This window comes from Podarcis muralis, chromosome 9 (genome assembly GCF_964188315.1).
Source record: "Podarcis muralis chromosome 9, rPodMur119.hap1.1, whole genome shotgun sequence".
In the NCBI taxonomy this organism is placed as follows: Eukaryota; Metazoa; Chordata; class Lepidosauria; order Squamata; family Lacertidae; genus Podarcis; species Podarcis muralis.
In genome coordinates this window covers 35,934,670-35,956,997 of record NC_135663.1, presented here as the reverse complement: position 1 = coordinate 35,956,997, position 22,328 = coordinate 35,934,670, and the positions used below count along the sequence as shown (strand labels likewise).

The following is a 22,328-nucleotide window of genomic DNA, read 5'->3' as shown; positions in this document are numbered from 1 at the left end:
CTACAAAGGGGACTGTGAAAACAATAAATACAACATACCTGAGCAAAACAAAGCTTCTGATCAACTTGATCTTTATTTGCTAGCAGTCATTCCACACCCAAACAAGAATCACATTTTATTGCTTCCAAACTACACACAGTTAGTAATGGGCAATGCTCTTGCTCCACAAAGGTTTACAAGTCACTGCCCGTATGTGTTCCTCACAGTGGAAAAGGGCAGCAACAGAAAAAAACTGTCACCAGCCTGAGCACCGCAGAAGTAACCAGTACAAGTGCACATCATAAGGACAAGAAACAGTAAGTTATCAGTACAGGCTACAGAACCTTACTAATGCAACTGTAATTATGACACTTTTGACATACATTTGGAAAGCTAAAAAGCAGGTTGTTATAGAAGAGGATTCTGTGGTCTCCATTTCTGCCTCTTGGATATTTTTACATGATCTAGTGCATCTGTGGCTATGGTAAATAATCCAATGAACATGGACACCTAAATACAGCACAACCAATAATATGGCATCTCTAGTTTATGAATGGTGTCTGTGATAGTTGGCAATTCCAGATTGAAGCTCCACTACAAGTTTAAAAGTATACCCTTTTTCCTAGAGTTTTTTCATTTGCAGGCAGTCAACAAATATTGTGGCTCATACTGCTATAAGTGATTTTTGTAATTTGCTCCCTTTAAGGAAGCTGTTTACTACTTGTTTGTCTTGTTAAGATATTTTAATGCTTGCTTCATTTCCTAGTTGAGTCCAGTAATATGCACTCAAGTGCCCAAGATTTTTATGAAATCCATTTTTTTTATAAGCCAAACTTTAAGTGTTATTCGGTTGTGCCATAGAGCTTAATTTGGAGATCAATATTTTTTTTCCCAGCTAGTAGCCATTTTTGTGAGAATGCAATTTGAAAGGTTGTGGGTTAGATCCAGATAGATGAGCAGAACTCTGCTCCCATAATGGGTCTCTGCTGGCTCATCCCCCAGCACTGCTCCCCAAAAGCAACTACAAAGGTCAAGGAACCATCTGGAATGGATAGGCAGGGAAAGCAGTGATTAGAATGAGAAAGTGGGAGAATTCAGTAGGATTGCCTTGAGCAGGTGGAAATGCAAGCCGCTTCTGGTTTCAAGTCTGTAAAACGAACTTTTATGCTGGATCTGCCTTCCCACAATGTATCATACAGTCACAGGTTCAAAAGCTTTTGGAGAAACGTTAATAGTGAAAGTGATACACATAGATGTCTACATGTTTTTCCATGTAGCCCTCTCACCTCACACCACATAGAGAAAAACAATGTGAACAGCTGTGTGAAAAAATAAATGGCTGCTTGTGTGTATTTCAATGTGTATTTGTTTCTTTCTAAAGAAACAGTGCAGATATACTAGTATATTGTCTTACGATTGTCACAATGCAATATTTAATGAAAAACCCTGTTTTACAACATATTTCTATCTACCACCAGTCTCTTTAGGTTTTCACAGCTCAAAACTAGATTAAGTGGTTCAACTACAAGTCTATAATTAATTATTTTCAAAAAAATGGGCAAATATATATACAAGCTAAACAGCTACTGGAATACATTGGCCCAGTTCAGTTGTAGCCATTTGTCGGATAAATCATAGGTATTTGACCAGGAGCTACTGGCTCATGCAGTTTCCCCTTCCCCCTAGTAGCCATCTTCAATAAAGCTTGCCTACTTTCTTTAAATGTTTCCCAGAATGTCTGCATATGCAAACTGTGGCTTAAGGGCTACCTTCCAAATTAGCTTCAAATTCTTTTTTGGAGGTAATCTGAATGTCCAAGAAGGTGGTAGTTTAAGAATTCAAGAAAACTTTGCCAAACTGAACACATGAGGGGCAGGGCAAGAGGGCAGATGGTTTGTTTCTCATCCAATAAACTATACTTTAGCAGACCGGGATCATTACAGCTGAATGAGACCAATGTATTTAAAAAACCAATGAAGAATGGCCTTATTAAGTTTAGTTATTATACCTAAAAATTACATCCACATAGGATAGCTACATCACTATCTGTAATTAAGGAACACAGCTTTACAAAAAATCAACAATACATTTAAAGAAGGAAGATACAAATTTGTTCCAGTAAGGAATGAGAATTTCAAAATATTTACAACACAACTGATGGCTTCAAAACTTTAGAAACCTCTTTCCTAAAAATTGTCAACTATGATTGTTAGCACCACTGAAAAGCATATTTATACTGCCTGAAACTGGGTATGTTAGCATTATATCACTTTGTGCTCTGTTGATAATCATTTTCATTTAATATGTTATTTTAACAAAAATAAAATAAAACCTTAAAACTAGTCGGTTTGCTGGTTTATGTTTTAATTGTTGCATAATCTAGCCCAGAGTTTTGGTAGAATGACAACTCAAACATTCCTGGAGTGGAACTATGGTTCCACTCATCACTAGCATTAGGGAGTTGACAAAGTTTATAATCTATCAGTCTTCCTTAGGTTTATCATCTGACAGGAAAATATGAACTTGTTAAAAAGAAAAAAAGGAAAAAAAACCAGATTGTATTGGAAAGGCTCAGATAGACTCAGCCTACCAAATCCCTACAGGTCCAAATTAATGAAATCACAGGAACAATGTAGATGCTGCTGTTCACATGCACAATGTTGCATCAGCTTTATTTTTTGCAGAGCCATTGATTCTTATTTAATACTAATGTAGTAAACAAGTAATGTGACAACTATATATGAATATATACCTTAAAATCTTTTCTGGTATATTTTCTAGAATTTTCTATTGCCACTATATTTAAAGCATTTAGTATAGAAGATCAAGGTTTCTTTTAAGTAAAATAAATGAAATTTCTTAAATTAAAAAAGGTTGTCAATTAAACCATTTCAAAGAAAAACTCAAATGGAATGAAGCGTGCAATAAATGTACCGTATAGCATACAGAAAAGGAAAATACATTTACAACAGTTTCAGCCAGGAATGATTTTTGTATACATTCTGATACCATGAACCACTTGATCCAGTGCTCATATATAATCAGGTACACACTTCTCTGTGAAGACAAATCTCCAACTAACAGGAGAAAATAGGGTTGTCCCTATACAGAGAGAGCGCATATGGACTTTTTTGATTGTGCCCCAATGCATTTTGCAGATATCAAATTTCTCTTGAAAGATTTCTTGTATTGCACAAAAGTGATCAAACATCTCTAAAAATAGATGTAGATACTGAAAAGCCTTCTGTGATCCACTCCATCTCTCTGTCAGGGCTCTACTGCTCTGGTAGAAAGGAACTTCGAGAAGCATGTTCTTTCCCATAAGTTAGATATCATCAATGTTGCTTTGTCCTTTTTTTTACTGTTCTAGATAAATTATTACTTTTAAATGTCACAGGTTTTAGATAATACTTCCAGCATATGTAATGCCTACAATGTTGCCATGTGGCATCATATGTTCTCCCCATGGCTTCCTGCTGCACTCTTTTTCCTTATCAGCAGTCTAATTAGTCGATTATCAGTTAGTAAGATGAAATAGGAATTTGCTCAATTCCAATATCAATTCTTACAACAAAGCCAGCGTGTTTTAGGAACAGCAACAACTCAGTCTCAGCTTCAGATTTGAAGCGCACATGAAGTAAGTACAAGGCACTTTTAAAAGATTAATCTTTGAACTAATCACCCTATCCCTAAAGCAAGGCTACCTGCAACTAAAGTTTGATTAGAAGCATTTTAAACATGCTTATTCAATAGCTGAAGAATCTTTAGATTGTCTTGGAATATGCCATCTGAGTTGCCTTCTTCAATACAAAATGGCAATTCATTAAAGAAAATTTACTTAATTGCCCAATTATCTTCTACTGAATATTTGGAGCTCTAGTATTCGTAAGCTTTAGCTGTGAACTTAAGTGACAAAAGAAAGGGGGAAATAGAGCAATGGTTGATATGTGAAAGCAGTTACAACATTTTAAATAAAAATAGTCTAGTACAGGAAAATATATTTAACTTAATATATTTCTGATAAAATGCAAAGACCTATTTAAAAACAAAAGTTTTAACTCTGGCAGTGTTTAAGCATGCTGCCATGAGAAAAATCAAACAAATAGTCTTCAATAAACAGAAGTGAAGCTTTTTTCTCATACACCCAAATCATTTAACCTGCTAGTGGTTCCCCTCCCCCCAGTAGTGTAATAATAAAAGACCATGTGTTCCAGGTTAGAAGAGAGAGAAAATGCAACCTAATACATTTAAACAAAAGCTATTTCTGTTCAAGAAGTATTGCAACATCTCTGGTTGTAAGCTAATACCAGTCAAATATGGAAAAGAAGCTATTGCTAGAGAAAATGTAGCACAAGAACCTGTTTCATCTGCTAGGTATACAAAAATTATGAGGATCTGTGGTACAGAAAGGATATTTGTCTCTAAAAAGTTCTTACCTTCAGCAAATACAGACCTAAGTAAGTGTTGATTGTCCAAGCTCTCTCAACCACTTTTTTAAATAAAAAAAATAGATGTATAAAACTTTGTGATCACTAAGTGAAGTTTTTGGTTAAATATGAGAATCCCAGTCAAGTGCATAATTTTTATAGACAGAATCCAAAGGAATGCACATTACTATATTTCATTTCTTAAGGCAAGGACTACATCGTAATCCAGAAGATGTTTTTTGACTTTTTCATGAAACTTCTCTCTATACTGGTTGAAGTACATAATACTTTCAGGCTTTTCTTCAAACCAAAATTTGTCAAATTCGTAAGCCAAATAACCTGTAAAGACCAAAACATAGAAAGCGTATTGAGACAACACATGTGTTTGCCTCTAAGCAGCTTTTCAAAAACGACTAGAAAACCCATTAAAATTAATAAATATGACTAAGTTAAGAGCCATTAATTTCAGTATGTCAACTTGAGTAAATCTTAGCTGAATACCGCCAAAGAGAGCTACTTCAGGCACATGCAACCAAAAGATTGGACACTGGCACTATTTTTGAAATGTAGAAGAGTAGAAGCTATATCAAATTACATTTGAAATTACAGTTTCAAATTTGGTATGCTTTGCATAAAATATGCACTTATAAGGAAAATCAATAATCTTGTATTTCCATATACTGTACGTATGCAACAAACACATACAACAGCATACTAAGGTTCGGGGAGCACTACAAAATAATTTAGCAGTCATTTGTTTCATTTCCGATTCTTATTATTATTATTATTAGTAGTAGTAGTAGTAGTATAACATTCTCTACCCATAGATTATGGCTTGTTCATATAATTTATATATTTGTTCATAAGACCATCTCTCTCAGCTTAATAACCTGTTATTAAGCGGTTAACCATAGATTCCCAAAACAGACAAAATGGGGGACCATAGTTAACTGAAGACTTCCTAGTTGGTTTGCTCACTTGAAAGGGCTAAATACAAAGCCATAGGGTTCACTCCTATCTTGGGTTATTAAGCAAATATATTATTTTTGGAACACATGCAATATGTGTAATCAACCCTACCCTATATTAATTTGCAGAGGTGAATAGGTTTATATGAATAGGACAAGGAGTCACAGCCAGAAGTTATTCTCCAGCTTTTCTCTGTCTGTTCAAGGAAGAGCACCTTCAGTCAGAATGTGGAGGCTGCTTTTGCCAAAAAAGTCAAAGTTTACAGTGGTGTATATGGCTCCACTCTTCTGGAGACAAATACACGTGATAGACGCTTGATTACATTCATTTCTTCTCCAGTAGTGTAATGTGTGTATAAGGCCTTTGAAATTCATCTTTCATTTAAATATAGAGAAGCATTATTTTTCCTGAAAGCATGTTGATACCCCCATCCTTGCGCTTTTGAGATGCGATAGCATTGACAGGATCATGGTAGGATTCAACATGCTTTCCAGAAAACACAGCAGATTCTTTTTTAAAAAAAGATCTCTGCAAGCGTTATGGTTGAACATGTTAACAAACTAGTGAGAATATTCTGCCTCTAACTAAGTTCAGAAACAGCAGCTTCCAAACCACTGAAGTTGTTATCCATATATAAAAGCTAGTTGAAGATACTCACAATAAAACTGATGGAAGTCTTTCATTTGTGGTTCACCAGGAACCAAGTTGTAGAAGTGAGTTCTTAAATGTCCATTCTTCAATAAATTGTAAGCCATTTCTGTCAAATTGATCCCAACTATTGCATAAGAATAACTGTAATACACAGACGTTATAATCACTATACTTTTTGATTTCTGCATTTTAAGCAGTATAAATGTCAAGGATAACCGAAGGCAAACTATTACCTTTATGATTATTTTAGAAGTCTTGAGACATCTTCAGTGTTAACAATTTTTTAAAAAATATAAATTTATTCATTCTATGCATAACCTCCCAAGTTCAGCTATACTGCAATGTCTGCCTACCAATCCAAGACCATTCACTGGGCCCTAGGGTTACCAAAGTTAAACACAACTCCCATGTCCAAACACAATTTTCAAATTACTAAGAGAAGTGAATATAAGATACTTAAAAACACCACTAAAACTACACTAAGGTAATTCAAATTATGTAATATGTTCATATTATACAAATTAAGCAATTTGCCTTTATTTGACCATTTTGCAGCATGTACTCATTTTCTGCTAATGATAGGATGGGGCAAGAAGCTATTTGTATCTACGGGGTGTGTGGTGTAGAATGACAGCCATTTAAAAAATGTGTGTTATTATCCCTCACCTAAAACAGGCTTCCCCAACTTGGCAGTCTCCAGATGTTTTGAACTACAACCCCATCATATCCAGCTAGCATGGTCAACAGTCAGAGATAATGGGAGTTGTAGTTCAAACATTTGGAAGGCACCTGGTTGGCGAACATCTCTTATGACATCGAAAAAATAAATTAAAAATTAAAAAACATTTATGAAATAGGCTTTATCTAATAATGATAGTGAGTGAAAATTAAGTTTAAAAGGCAGTATTGTTGAGGACAGCATTGCTATTTGATCTGGCTTTACTTTTAGGATTTTATGTGGGTAGAGCACTATTAAGGACTGCAACCTGGCAATCTGCTATGCTTACTGATCCTGAAAAACAGGAACAAGGTCTTTATAGACAGCATTCAACTTGACATGCTTCCCATTTGCTCACATGCCTACATCATGTGGATGGAAGACACTGATTGTGTTTGTTCAAAACTACAACATTTAATGCAGTTCCTTTAATGGAGGTGTCTAGTCCAATTTTACTGAATGAGTTTCAGTTATTAACGCCCAAGAATGTTGATAAGATGCTTGGACAGGTTCAGTCTAATAGAAAAATCCTTAAGGTTATACATATACGGTGGAGGAGCAAGAGAGAAAAAGTTACTAGGGTCTTTTGTGTGAAGACATCAACAGGACAATCTAACCACACACAATAGAGGTACAGAGGAAAAGTGAGATAGGACAGGCATAAGGCTAACATGCAATGAAAAAATATTTTCACTTATGGGATCCCTAGAAATTACTGGATTACTCTCACAAATATTATAGAAGAGGAGGTGCAGAAGATAAATATACTTTCAGATTATTTATTAGAAACTAAAGTAATAATGATATCTTTACTTTTTCAGGTTTAAGAGTCAATTATGACAGCAATTTTATTAAAAAGTAGCTTACCCCAGTTTTGGATTATTTGAGCGAGAAAGGATTTGACGAGCTTCACGGGGATAGTGTTTACTAAAATATCTGAAAATATATGTACACACAAAGTAATTATGTTTGCAAGAGACTGCTTATACTAGCAGTGATTAAAAATTACTTTTCTAAACATTCACATTATAACCACTGCCTTGCAAAGTCAATTGCTCTACAGTATAATTAATGGTGTTAATAAATTAATGAACAGTAGGACAATAGCTTTTGAAATAATATAGATTAATTAGATTGGCAGGTTGTTGAAGACTGAATCCAATACCCTCTTTTTAATACCCATTTATTTACATCAGCAAAAGAATACCCACTGTTACATAATATTTTTGACTTACAGAAGATTAGTTAATCCCAGCATGCCCATTCCTCTGAAGTCTGTTTTAGGGTCATCACCTTGGAAACCAATGTCACACCACTGCTTCGTGATTCTAGCCTTCAGTTTTTCATGGGGCATCAACAAATTCCAAAGCTGTATAAATATGCTACTGTTAACAGAATTATCAGTATTTCCCCCAACTCATTCTAAATACAAATAGATACCATTAATCAAACTGGATGCCATACAAAATGGCATAAGCATCCTGAAACACAGGATGCAAAGAAATGTATTAACAAGGAAGCTTTTTCTTTTTGAGTGTGGCAAGCGATAAAGAGCTTTCATGGCAATCTGCTTCGGGCATGAAGCTCTCCTGTGCACATAGGACTCCCTGAACACAGTTTTCCTCCTCCTATTGAATTCAATGTAGCAGTTAGTCCAGAACTCCACATAGGCAACAGACTGAATGAACCTGTACTAAAGTATATGGACTCACAATCAACTGTTTTATAAGATTCTCCCAACAAATATAAAACTGCAAAGTCACACTTGCTTTGCAGGTGTTGTCTAGCATCTCACTAAAGACTGGCTGTTAAATTATACCCTCCAGTCCAGCATTTTGTATCTGAGCTATCCCGTGTGTTCTAGGCCTCAGTAACTAGAGTCATACTACTATTGAAAATCAGATTGGAATTTTTAACAAACCTGGAAAAACACCAATTATTTTTCTAACCACCTCTCCTAATCTGTTTAATTCCTTTTTAAAGCTATTTAAACAAGTAGCTATCACTGTATCCTGCCTGTAGCAATGAATTCCGTAAATTAAGTATGCTGTGTGAAATACTTCCTTTTGCCTTTTCAAAACTTAATGCTAAATCGATTTCATTGGATGGCCTTGTGTTTTAGTATTATTATGAGACACAACTTTCACCAATCCCTTTTTTCACATCACTCATAACTGCATGAACTTCTATTGCAGATAAGAGTGGCCTTACTACATTAGCCTGGTCAACTGTAACTTCAGTAGACTGAGTTCAAAATTGATGCTTGTTTTTAACATCACAAATTGGACATTAAACATGCCATAAAAGGCACAAAATCTATTTTTTTTTACCTCCATTAGTTGCTCTTCATGTTCTTTATTATCAGAGTTATATGGCTGTTTTCTCAGCTCTTCTACGGCCGAATAAAGTTTCTTACATCCTGATATCTGTAGCAAACTTAATTGCAGCTTTGAAGCAAACCTATAATATAGGAAAACACAAAGAGAATTATAATTAACAGGTGATAAACAGCTTTCATCTGCAATAAAAATGGAGAACAGCTGTTAGTACCAGTTGAAAATCATATAACCTTCATTTCCCAGACCACTTCGCTTACCATTCTAAACTATGACAAATATAGGCCACAGAAGTTAGGGTATCCCTGTCCAGATAGGGGTGTGGCTGGACCACCAGCCAAAACTGACAGAAGGCACTCTGCTCCACCAAGGCCACCTGGGTTTCAAGCAACAGTAATGGATCCAGGAACACCCTCAAGCTACATACCTGCTCCTTAAGAGGGATTGTACCCTTCTCAAGAGCAGGAAGTCTCCCATCCATCCAGTCTAGGGAACCACCCACTAACAATGCCTTTGTCTTATCTGGATTGAGCTTCAATTTATTGGCTCTCATCCAGTCCACTACCAAGGCAACACACTGGTCTAGCACATCCGTTGCCATGCCTGTAGATGTAAAGGAGAAATAGAGCTGTGTGTCACCCGCATATTGCTGACAACACACTCTGAAACTCCAGGTCACTCAGCAGCTTCATATAGATATTAAGCAACATGGGAGATAGAATTGAGCCCTCAGCGACAGCACAATGAAACCCCAATGTTGCCAAAAAAACACTTTCCAAGCATCACTCGCTAAAGATGACCAAGTAGGACCAGAACCACTGCAAAGCAGTGCTGCCCACCCCCAATTCAAATAGCCTCTACAGGAGTATACAATGGCCAATGGTATCAAAAGGCGGGCACATTTCCAAAGTCTTTCTCCCGACAGAGGTCATTATAAGGTAATCAGGTCAGTTTCTGTGCCAAAGCCAAGCCAAAATCCCAATTGAAATGGATCTAGAAAACCAGTCTCCTGCAAGAGCACCTGGATCTGCTCAGTGACCACCTGCTCAAGAACGTTGCCCCCAAAAGGGAAGTTGGCAACTGGCCGGTATTTCCTTAGGTTCTCAGAATCATGTATTTTAGATAAAGAATGTTACTGTGTATCATTCTATCTTCACTGAAGTCCACAGCAAAACTGCTGATTTCAATGAAGTCAGACTCTACTCAGATCATTGCTTATTAACACACTTTTAAAAATAGTTTTTAAGCAAATCTCTTAAGAATCACATTACTATGTATGAATTACAAGATACACTAAATGCATTTTATGAAGACTAATTTGAATGAATTACTAATTCTCAGTGTCTATTTGAACAAAACACATTTTCAATGACCTCAAAGATAAAGTTCCAAACAAGGTATCTTTAGAACAATAATAGGCTTACACTGCATCCTTTTGTGTATTAATCTTCTTTTGTTCTATGATGAGTGCCACACATTTTTCCACGTCATCTTTAGAAGAATACACAGCCCTTTGTAAAGCCTGATAAATACAAGTAAAACATCAATCTTCTGACACAAAATATCTGTTTTAATAGCAGTTACTTTACATTTCAGGAGATTACTATGAGTAGGGATTCCACAACCTGTTCTGGATGGAGTCATACTCCCTCAAAAGGTTCAAGTTCACAGTTTGGGAGTGTGGGAATGAGCTGACTGGTGGGGCTTGTGAAGTTCAGTGCACAGCGCTTTAAAGACACCACCGAACAGCTGACTGCAATGTCTGCAAACTTCTTCTGACTCTGCCACATCTTTACCCTGCCTCACATGTTAGGCATAGGACAGGTGGGTGTGGCTTGGCCATAGGGGTCTGGGCCAGATGGGAAGGCCAAGCACATTTAATTAGACCTAAAGACCAGAGGTTCCTCATCACTGTTTCATTAACAGCCAGTGGCGTAGCATGGGTTGTCAGCACCCGGGGCAAGGCAAGTAATTTGCGCCCCCTAACCCGTGGATTTGCGCCCCCTAACCCCCAGATGGTGCGGCCGGCACCCCCCACACTACGCCACTGTTAACAGCAAGCCAAAAACTGTACCACAGCAGTGTTGTTATAACTGCAGATAATGTAAACTAAGCAGGCTCATGAATCAGACTTGATCCAGTTTGCATCCAGTCTAGTTCTTGACTAGCCTTGGTTGGCATATCATTGCTACAGCAATGATAAAGCCAATCTTGTGCACATTTACTCAGAAGAAGCCCAAACAGGTGCAAATAATAATATTGGGCCTCTTTTTTTAGAAAAATGATGAGGATCCAAGGATCAGAAAACTTAGTTCTGTATGCTTTAGAGCTGTGTTTCTTACATAGTGCCTTTCATGAATGTAACTTTGGAGGTTTTCTACCCAAAGGGGGGGAGGGAATTGGGCTTGACTTTAGATGCTGGGCGTAATATAAAGTTAACCTACCTTACATTTTGATGATTCCAACGAATGTTCTGCATTAAGATAAAAACATGCATGTTTTAAAAGAAATTCATAGACCCTAGATTCTGATTTCTAAAATTACACAAGACAATTGAATAAGCATGATTGTAACCGTGGTTTAATACCTCTAATTTATTTATTTCATGTCTTAATTGCTTCCCATAATACATCTATAAGTGATTTAACAATAAAAACAACTATATATAAAATTTATAATCTAAGAGAGTTAAAAACTAGAATAAAAATCTGAGTGTAAAAGGCTTGTTGGTGTTGGTTTTCAACAGACACCAAAAATACAGTAAAGACAGTGCCTTTACTGTCTTTGATATGGAGCAGAAGGGAGTTCAAATTGGAAGGTGCCACCACAATAAAGGTCCAATTCCTACACTGCAAGGAACAGACCTCCCAATGTACTGTTGAAGCATGCTAACCACTGAAGCGGTAATGTAAACATACTTCAACAGCGAGCATGCAACTGCAGATGACTCCACAAGCACTTATGACAGTAAAATGAATAGGAGTTCCAGGAGGATTACAGGGGCAAGGAAACAAAAATGTCGCACACATAAGGTGAAAGCATCCCTATCCCCTCTCTGATTTGAACATCTCTGTGCAAATAAGGCATGAAATGCAGCAGGGGAAAATGACCTGGCTGTGTTTCAAGTCATAAGTGTAAACACACCCTTAGCCTTTTGCAGCAAAAAAAAAAAAAAAAAGGGCAGGGGAGATTCATGCGGAGTTACTAATCTCCAAGAGAGATGCAGGAAAGACAACAATGACTAGAAGATCCAGGAGGCTATAAATGCAGGCGCCAGGATTTCAAGAGGCAGCAGACCAAGGGAGTGAATCAGATTAGAAAATTAAGCTTGAGAATGAAAAATGGGAGGTCCAAAGGAATGAAAAGAAAAGGCCTGAGGAAAGAAACAGGGGATGAGAATGGCTGGAGCAACTGAAAAGGCAAGGAATCAGTATTTTAATTTGAAATAACTATTTGTCTATAGGACTTTATTTTACAGCTACTGTACCAGCTTACATACTGAACAGGGAACACACTGCAAAAGACAAAACCACAATACACTACATTGTGTATATTGACAGCTGTCTCCTCTGTTGAATCAATAGCCTTATCTACATGAATTTTAGCCACCCAAAATTAAGGACATAGAAGGAAAGTAAATATTTATGGAAGATGAAAACTTGAAATTCTCTCTTGTTCTGTGGTTGTCAAACTAACTTTGGAGATTGAACATAACAATTTAGGTATAAGTTGTATATTTCAAATATATTACCTATCCGTAGTGTCCTTTCTGCTCTTTTCATTGAGCCATCACAGATACGCTGCAGTTCACATTTTCCAGTCAACTGTCTCAAGATCCATTTTAGCCAAAATCGAAATATATTTCTATACAAATAGCTCCATAAGTGTACAATCATTTTCTACAACACCAAAACAAAACAAAAAAAACAAAAAACAAATGGTAACTGAGTATAACAAATACTCAAAAATTCTGTACTATGTTAATTTAGAAGGCCCATGCAGCCTAATGGAACATACTCCCAAGTAAGTCACGTAAGTGTGCACAGAATTAACTGCAAACCTTAAATTCCAGTACTAGCTGCTTCAAGCTATTAAACTATTGGGGCACTTCACCCAAAACTAAATAATGCTGGAATCCTAAATTCAATTACTTGGGAGTAAGACAGGAGTGCCTGGCGTGCTCTGGTCCATGGGGTCACAAAGAGTCGGACACGACTAAATGACAACAACAAAAATCTAATTGAATTCAATGGAGTTTACTTCTGACTAGAGATATACAGAGCCTGCACTGTACTTAAGCATTTGAAACCAACAAAATTAGGGTTGCATTTGTATCAGTTACTTGGGAGCATGCCCCATTGATGTCTCAATAGAATGCCTCAAACTGGGCTTTTCTTGCTTTTTAAAAACTGCTCCTGCTCTCATTTTCTTGCAGACTAGAGACATGAAGGCGGGGGGGGGGGCATTTAGGGAGAGGGATAGTTTTCCCCATTTTTACTCCCCCCACCCCCCGTTTTGTCTTCACATCTGTATTGCAGACAAAGTCTTTATTCTTCCAAACTTTCTAAGTTTTGAGTTTTAGTAGCTGGGCTTACTGTCCATTCAGTGCTTGGTTTGACTTCATGCTGATTTTACAGTCGTTTACCATTCCAGAAAACATCTGGTTAAACTCTTAACCATTAAAGGGTAAACATATAAACACACTATATAAACATTTAAGAACATCCTAATCCCTTCACCTCCGCTAGCAGCAAAGGTATCAGAAGCAATGATTGCAGAAATCGTAACAGAACGGTAGTTTTAAAAGGCAATTTTATTGCACGTGAGTTACTCTCATGATTGTGAGCTCACTGCTGTCTTGCTGCTTCTTCCCGAGCTCATAAAAAAAGGAATACTCAAGCGCCAGCTTTTACTGGCTTGATTCTGGCCAGCATCTTCTCTAGGGTATCTCCACAGGACCTAAACATTTGAAAATATGTTTGTACTGTAAAACCTGCAGGGATTCATTCATATACATACATATATATATAAATATATGGAGGTTCTGTTTCAAGAGGCCACTGCAGCATACAAAAAGATCCCGTCTTAGTGTACGCAGTCACAAACAAGTCCTCCCGCCCACCGGCTCCCTAATGAACCTCATCCCGGAAGCGAATATCGGGCCAGAGAAGAGCAGCTGGTTTGAAAGGGGACGAGCCTATAGGCGGCATTGTCCCCGCCGCCCCCATTTTCCAGGGTCCTCTCGCCGTCCCCTCCCCTGCACGCTCCACCAGACGCTCTACCCCCGCCCCCACCTCCCCGCCCTTAAACGGTACCAAACTCTGGTCACACCATCCCAAGCGAGAGCGCAGCAGGCCGGGCAGCGGCCTCACTTCACCTTCACGCCAGCAGCTCCCTCCCACGGCCCCACCATAAAAGGAAGTTGCCTCCCCCACAGACCCGGAAGTGAGTGATGTGGCCCCAGATGGGGGAGGGGTTGCGTTGGGTGTCCTGTCAGAGAAACACGTCCCTTAACAAACCATTCCCAACTCCTTTCCCCACCTCCTTAGAAATGACATGAGCGTCCGTGTCCGCGGGGGCTTCCATGGTGCCCACCAGGCGAACGCAGACCGGCCCGTGAGGGCCGAAAAGGGCGGAGCGGGGGGATGGGCGGGTCTTCCGTTATGTCCGTTTAACGACCCCGAACGGGTGGGCGGGGCTGCCCACAGTGGCGGACCCGGCGTCGAAAGCGTCGCCGCCGTTACCGGGGCAACAGACGCTCGCGACGGCCGAAGAGGGCGGGGCGTCGCTGCCTTGTCTCCTGCGTGCCTAGGCGCCGCTCTGACAGTTGGGAGGCGGACGCCGGTTGGGTGCGTAGCTGTCAACTTTTCCCTTTTCTTGCGAGGAATCCTATTCGGAATAAGGGAATTTCCCTTTAAAAAAGGGAACAGTTGACAGCTCTGGTTGGGCGGCGGCTGGTTTCTAAGCCTTAAAAAGGGTTTCGGAGAGCGGGCGGGTGGGCGGCTCAGTCGCTTGCTGACCCTTCCTCAGGCATCCTATAAAGCGTGAAGGCTCCTGAGGGAAAGCTGGGACAGGGAAGGAAGCGGCTTGCTTTCTTCTGAGGAGAAACCGCTTGGGGGGGGGAGGGGTTTGTTTTGGCAATAAAGAAGTATAAAAATGATGCCAAATGAAAATTGGGCCGTGGGGTCCTGAATATTTTATTTTTATTTTTTGAAAGCGGTGGGGTTAATGTGAAACGAGGAGAAGAATTGAGAGACACAACGGTCACTGCGCGTGCCCCGAAAGGAGCCAGAAAAGACTCACGTACACACTTGCCGGTCCCCAATTAATAATAAATAATTTTACTAGGACTTTAGGAAAGCAAATGGAACACAGTCATCATCATTATTATTATAATACAAGCCGGTTAAGATATATATATATCTATAATTTAATTAGTGCCAGTAAACGAGCACGGAAATGAGACACATTGGCCAATTCTTATGAATAATGTATTATCCCATAATAACCATCAATTAAGTTGGGTTGGAAATAGGGGGAAACGAGGCCGCCGGCTGGAGCTCGCGGGCGCAGAGGAGAAGCGGAGGCGTCTCCGGCTGGCTTTGCGTCTTGTGGCCACCAGGTCGCTCCGCCGCTCCTTCTCCTTCGTTCAGGTGTTCGCAAGGTTTGTACAGGCCGAAGGGAGAGGAGGAAGAAGGAGATGGTGCAGGTTGGGTCTCGGGCGCCAGGCACCGCTTCCGGCGGCACGTCCTACTTGGTTTATGTTCCGTGTTATTTTAACTGATTTACGCGCCGCCCTTCAGCCAATCGGAATCCCAGGACTTTCCAGTCCACAACAAAAGATCCATAGCTGCCTGTCTGTTCAAGACTAGCCCAGTGTGGCCTGTAAAGACTGCAGATGGGTCTCAGGCAGAGGTCTTTCCCCATCTCCTGCTATAATATCCTCTCTCTTTTTTAATACGCTGAAAATGCCGGGGAGTGCAGCTGGACCTTTTCCATGTTAGGTACCTGTCTTGCTGTACCAACAGCACTGTGGTCTCGGCCTGAAATACAGTTATACAGTAGTCCCTTTCTAAAATAAAAAACAAGATGGTGAAATAACATTAACCCATGCACTGCTCTATCTTGCATAAAACATTTGTCGCTGTAGATGCTTGGTGGCTGCTATAATAGATTTTAGCTATATTACTTGAAAGCAAACACCACTAACTTCCAAGTTAGTGGTACTTATTTCCAAGTAGGATTGTAATCCTTTGTACTATTGTTTCTGAGTGCATAGGATACAGCAGCACATTTTAGGGTGTCTATAAAGGTTTGTTTTTTGTGGTTTTCTGACATTTGTATAGAGAGAGATGTTGCAGTTCACATAGGTGAGCATCCTGAGTCAGATACAGTCTTATTGATAACCATGTGATTGGTTTTCAAGTGAACTTTTGCTAGTTATTGGTGAATTTGACATTGGTTCCAGTGCTAGGGCAGGGTTCGGGAAGTTGGCTGTGTTCTAATACAGCTTAGCTTACTTCAGTTGGAGACTATCACTTGTAATACATACTTACACGTCATATTTTCCTATATACATAAAAATGGAAGGTTATAATCATGTAGCCCCCATTGGAGGATTGTAGTGCTGCATCACAATCCTGGATTTGCATGAAGTCAGGGCAAGATAGGAGAGCAAAAGTGAAGGCAGGTTTGCATAGCAGCAGCAGCCATGGTATGGGAATGAGGAAGGAGCGGCACTGCTGCAAAAAGTGGTAGTTTAAAATAGCAGTTGGTGTTTGAGTAAGGCAGAAATGAGATAACTGAGAGGGAAATTGTGGTTTTAAACTATGGTGGAGGTTTGAGCAAAGTACCTTCACACAATGGAGTCCTTGCACTGGCAATAATGCTGCACCATACAGTATGTCCCACTTCAACAGCCTGCTTGCTATTGATCACTAACAACTACCAAGCCAGTCATGATCCCTCTTTCCTGCACTGCCCCCTATTAAAGGAGAAACCATACAGAAAGAGCATTAACTCCTTGTGTGCACTATGCTACACTGGAAGTTAGACCATGCTGAATAGAAGCATTCTTTCCTGTCTCCCCTCCATCTCCACTTTTCACAAACTGTTTGTTTTCCACATTTTTCTCAAAACTGTGATTCCCACCCCACCCCACCAAAGCTCGCATCTGCATTTCCTGCAGTCTCCCCCAATTAATTGTTTTCCCACAGGATCTTTAAAACTCCTTTACCCTTGCAGCACACAATGAGTCAAAGCTGGAAAGCACTTTCTGTACATAATTTCAGGGGTAAGAAAAGAGACTGTTGCCAGGCAGACTTGAAAGCATTAGCATGATCAGTCAAGCCTTGAGAACAGTTTGAATTTTGGATAATAAACCATGGCTTAGTGTTATGTGTGAACCAGGCCAGTGAAGACATGCATCCAAAAATACATGCATAGGATTGTATTATTGACATAGTTTTGGCTGGTAAGCCAGCTGTGAGTTTATAGAAGATATTTTGGTCTTTATCCATACCCTGATAATATCTAAGTAGGATTACTGTAATATGCTTTATATTCATTTGCCTCTAAAGAGTGTCCAGCTATTTTAGTTGGCTCATATAGATGCAAGGTTGTTAAATGAGGAATCTCTCCAACAACCATGCAAGGTGGAATGCTTGTCACACACCTTTTCTAAAATAAGAAGGTGAATAGGAAGGTGAATGGCAAAGAACAGAGGGAGGACAACCCCATTTTATCTCCAGGAAATCAGGAGGGCGAGAATCATAGGTGGAGAAGCATTCAGCAATCAAAAGTAATAGTAATAGTAATAATAATAATAATAATAATAATAATAATAATAATAATTAAATAATTAAATAATTTATTATTTATACCCTGCCCATCTGGCTGGGTTTCCCCAGCCACTCGGGGCAGCTTCCAACAAAATATTAAAATACAATTGTCAAACATTAAAAGCTTCCCTAAACATAACAAAATTTGGAGCAAACATCCCATAGGCACTGGAATCACCAAGTGAGAGAATGTTTTCTCATCCATTCTTATTAGGCAGAACCTGATGGATACTTTAGATGTTTCCAGTCTGCATTCTTACTTATTTATGGAACTCCTTCCCTTTGGAAGCACAAATGGTGACAACATTAATGGCTTTTTCTTGGCTGGTGAAAACCCATTTGTTCTCACAAACCCTTTGGAGACTATCTCCCCCCCCCCCCCCTTGGCTGTTTGGTACTGCTTATAAATGGAATTGCTTTGAATTATGTGTGGGGACGCGGGTGGCGCTGTGGGTAAAACCTCAGTGCCTAGGACTTGCCGATCGTATGGTCGGCGGTTCGAATCCCCGCGGCGGGGTGAGCTCCCGTCCTTCGGTCCCAACTCCTGCCCACCTAGCAGTTCGAAAGCACCCCTAAGTGCAAGTAGATAAATAGGTACCGCTTTCTAGTGGGAAGGTAAACAGCGTTTCCGTGCGCTGTGCTGGTGCTGGCTCGCCAGAGCAGCTTTGTCACGCTGGCCACATGACCCGGAAGTGTCTGTGGACAGCGCTGGCTCCCGGCCTCTTAAGCGAGATGAGCACGCAACCCCAGAGTCGGTCACAACTGGCCCGTACGGGCAGGGGTACCTTTACCTTTACTATGTGTGTTTTAATTGTATATTATTATATTTTATTTTATGTCATTGTTATTATTTGTTGTAGAAACTTAAACAAAGATGTTCGGCACACTAAATGATGAGACAGATTGCCTAATGTTGGGCACATTGAGTTGGGTCAACATCCTGCTTCTATGACAATGGCATAATTTCTGATTGATTCATTGCCATTTGTGGTGTCTCTACTTTCTGTCTATTCACCAGCTTCTAATATTAATACTAACTGTTGTTGCAAGAAAAAGATTGTCATCTATGTTGGACTCCACATTCATTTTGATACTTATGCTACTCATCATGCTGTCTACTACTGTGTGTACACTAGTCCTGTTTTTCCACCCAGTTCACCTCCACTACCATCATTGGTACTGATCACCCCTCTCCTGCTGCCTTTCACACTATCAGTAGTGTAAATCCCTGCTTTCTTCGTGGTACAGGTAGCATTTCCTTTTGGGGGAAAGTTTTTTCCCTTCTTCATCACCTGCTGGATGACAAGAGAGAGCTGCCACAAGTTTTCCATCACAAAGTCTGTTGATTGGTTAAGCAGCAAATCCACATTTCCCACTACATGGTGGACTGTAACTCAAAAGATATGGCAGGCTTACATCACCCTCCATATCTGTGCCTGGCTGCAATCAGTGGGTCTCCCACAAGAGGCCCATTCAAGTATCAAATACATTCCTCTTGACTGTGAGGGTCTCTTTAATTAAGGTGTCTTGCACACTGCCACTGTCACAGGAGAAGTGGCTGCAGCTTCCAGGTTCTGCCAAAATATCGCAGACCTCTCACAAGACCGCCTACGGGACCGCCTCTCCTGGTATGCCCCACAGAGGAACTTACGGTCTTCAAATAAAAACATCTTGAAGGTCCCAGGCCACAGAGAGGTTAGGCTGGCCTCAACTAGAGCCAGAGCTTTTTCGACTGCGGCTCCAACCTGGTGGAATGCCCTGTCGCAAGAGACAAGGGCCCTGCAGGACTTGACATCTTTTCGCAGGGCCTGTAAGACAGAGCTGTTCCACCAGGCCTTTGGTCAGGGCGCAGCCTGACTCCCTCCTTTGGCAATCTCTACAAAGCTTTAGTCTATGGTTGCCATCAATTTGTATTTTAATTAATTTTTAGAATGTATTTATAATGTTGTACTGTTTTAGTGTTGTTAGCCGCCCTGAGCCCGGCTTCGGCTGGGGAGGGCGGGATATAAATAAAATTTATTATTATTATTATTATTATTATTATTATTATTATTATTATTATTATCTCACCAGAACCAGGAAACCAAAGCTGCACAACCTCAGTAAGCAAGGCTTCAGTGGAGGGGCAGCCACAGGGGGCAGGTGGCACCTTCCCGTTTTGCCTCGTGACAAAATGGGACAGGCTGCCCTTAGGTTATCCACACCTTTTTTTCCCCTGCACATTCTCCAGTGAATGAAGAAGGAAGTTGTGATTGTGCGTACCATGGGTAGGCAAACTAAGGCCCGGGGGCCGGATCCGGCCCAATCGCCTTCTAAATCTGGCCTGCAGATGGTCCGGGAATCAGCATGTTTTTACATGAGTAGAATGTGTCCTTTTATTTAAAATGCATCTCTGGATTATTTGTGGGGCATAGGAATTCGTTCATTCCCCCCCCCAAAAAAATATAGCCCCCCCCCCAAGGTCTGAGGGACAGTGCTGAAAAAGTTTGCTGACACTGATATACACATACCGACAATGGCATTTGGCAGATGTGGATACAACCCACATTGCCACAACTGCTTTAATCTGTTTACATTTATTTTCAAATGAACATACTTTAGGATAATGCAGAATTTGCAGTGAGCCTTTATTTTTGGTATTGAAACTAGCTACTCTAAATCTAAATAAGCTGGTGTCAGTGATTTCAGAGAACTTCACTTATACTAATCAATATTTCATCCTGACCTTTGACCATGCCTTCTACAAGGATTATTCTACAAGGATAATGACATCTATTTGCATCATACTTGCTTGTGATCCTTGGCAACTAAATGTACATAGTAAAATGTACATTCAAATACACAGCTCTGGGGTCCAATACCAGTCTGATTTTTCATGGATCAGTGAAATTTTTTATCTATACTTAGATGTTGCCTAGCACTCATTCATCTGAAAGAAATAGGCACAACATATATAGGATATACTTTAATATACTTGTCTTTTGTCAAATATTACCATTGCCTTTACTTCAGGAGCCTGCCTAAAATTTGAAAACTGAATCACTTTGATTTAGTTACTCAGAAAAAAGACTTATTGTACAATATGCAGTTGTGTGGTTAGTTTATAAAACTGAACCACACCATACAACAATGTTCTACAATGTGAATAATGCACAGCTTACATACTTAATTGGCTACAATGATAATTATGTGCTAATAATAAAGAGATGGGTCTTACTATATATGCCAGAGGCATCAAATACGGTAACTGTTTAGAATTCCTTTGTTCCCATTCTCTCTTCACTTTCAGTGGGGTTTTTTATTCCAGAAATCACACTGCAAGCTCTATAGGGCAGACTATCTATTTATGTTGCTCATTACAGACTCTAGTACACTCATGGGTACCATGAACAAATAATAATCATTTATGATTTATAATGACTATTAAGAGGGGCAGTAAAACTGTCCTTGTAAACTGCTAAATAAAGGAAGGTCACACTGATGAAAGTTAAGTAGCTTAATGTATAGCTGAAAAATGCTCCTGCTACAAAGTACTCTTTGCAGAAGATACTTTCACCAGAATCTAAAATATCAAGGAAACAGTTTCCTCCTCTGTATCCTGTCACAATCTCAGTTGTCTAAGAATGGTGCATTTATTTATTGCATTCCTGCCACCATGCGGGAAGAACACATAAGCATTTTTAGTTGCTGCTCTACAACTTTCCCTGGAGATTTGCCAATGTGTCAGCCTGAGAGCATATTGAACTTTCAAGATGGAAATGCAATTAATGTTTGTATTTAGGATAAATTTGAAACACTACATGTTTTGGCTACAACTGGAATGAATGATTAAAAAGAAACTGCAAGTGCAATTGACACAGTGAGAACTTATGTGAAAATCACAGAAAAAGAATATTGACTTTTAAACCTCAAAGTGCTCATTTCATCAAACAAAAAGAAATACTCTGCTTCTTTAGGCTTTGCAGAACTCTGGCTCCTTCACCGAGACTGAAAGGTTACAATGCTGATTTTACCGGTAATTTCTCTATGACTTCTGTACCTTGACCTTGCCGTGAAGAAGGACTTGCTCAATTTTCATAAAGCAATATTCAAAATACTTAAGATATAGAAACCACATTCAAACAGCAGTACAGATATCTGAAAAAGTTGCATCGGTGAACAAGGGATACTTTTCCATTCATACTTGTAAAGAGTCGCTTTAAAAAAAATAACAGTGACGCAAGAAGGTATGCTTTACTGGGCCAAAGAAGTGCCATAGCTAGAGCTGGAGCAGTTTTGGGGGCAAGTTTCAGTTGCCCGGGTCAACATGCGAACCCCTGGAATTGCTACGTCACAATACTCTGCGCGTTCGAACAGAAATGTGCCAAAGTTCTCGCGACTGCACCTAAGAATGAGGGCGGGTATTGCT

General features: G+C 39.6%; 1 protein-coding gene across 4 annotated transcripts; it reads right to left on the bottom strand.

Annotated features, from left to right (window-relative positions):
* Positions 1-54: 54 nt before the first annotated feature.
* ELMOD2 (ELMO domain containing 2) lies at positions 55-14,759 on the bottom strand. Of its 4 annotated transcripts, none has more exons than XM_028745064.2 (9): positions 14,622-14,759; positions 12,832-12,979; positions 11,525-11,553; positions 10,505-10,602; positions 9,075-9,204; positions 7,980-8,113; positions 7,612-7,680; positions 6,034-6,167; positions 55-4,745 (listed from the first exon to the last, which is right to left on the bottom strand). In XM_028745064.2, exons 1-9 carry the CDS (start codon positions 14,664-14,666, stop codon positions 4,594-4,596), a joined length of 939 nt encoding a protein of 312 aa, XP_028600897.1. In that variant the 5' UTR covers positions 14,667-14,759; the 3' UTR covers positions 55-4,593. The 4 variants fall into 4 exon arrangements, with proteins under 4 accessions (XP_028600897.1, XP_028600898.2, XP_028600899.1 ...); XM_028745065.2 differs by lacking the exon at positions 14,622-14,759 and adding an exon at positions 14,458-14,556; XM_028745066.2 differs by lacking the exon at positions 14,622-14,759 and adding an exon at positions 14,412-14,517.
* Positions 14,760-22,328: the final 7,569 nt, after the last annotated feature.

Bases quoted from the DNA above. Each gene is read 5' to 3' on its own strand.
- ELMOD2 (XM_028745064.2), bottom strand. From the start codon at position 14,666: ATGGAAGCCCCCGCGGACACGGACGCTCATGTCATTTCTAAGGAG. The intron at 11,554-12,831 runs GTAATATATTTG...ATCTTAATGCAG, and splicing joins AGAAAGGACACTACGGATAG to AACATTCGTTGGAATCATCA. The intron at 7,681-7,979 runs GTAAGTCAAAAA...ATATATTTTCAG, and splicing joins CTGGGATTAACTAATCTTCT to ATATTTTAGTAAACACTATC.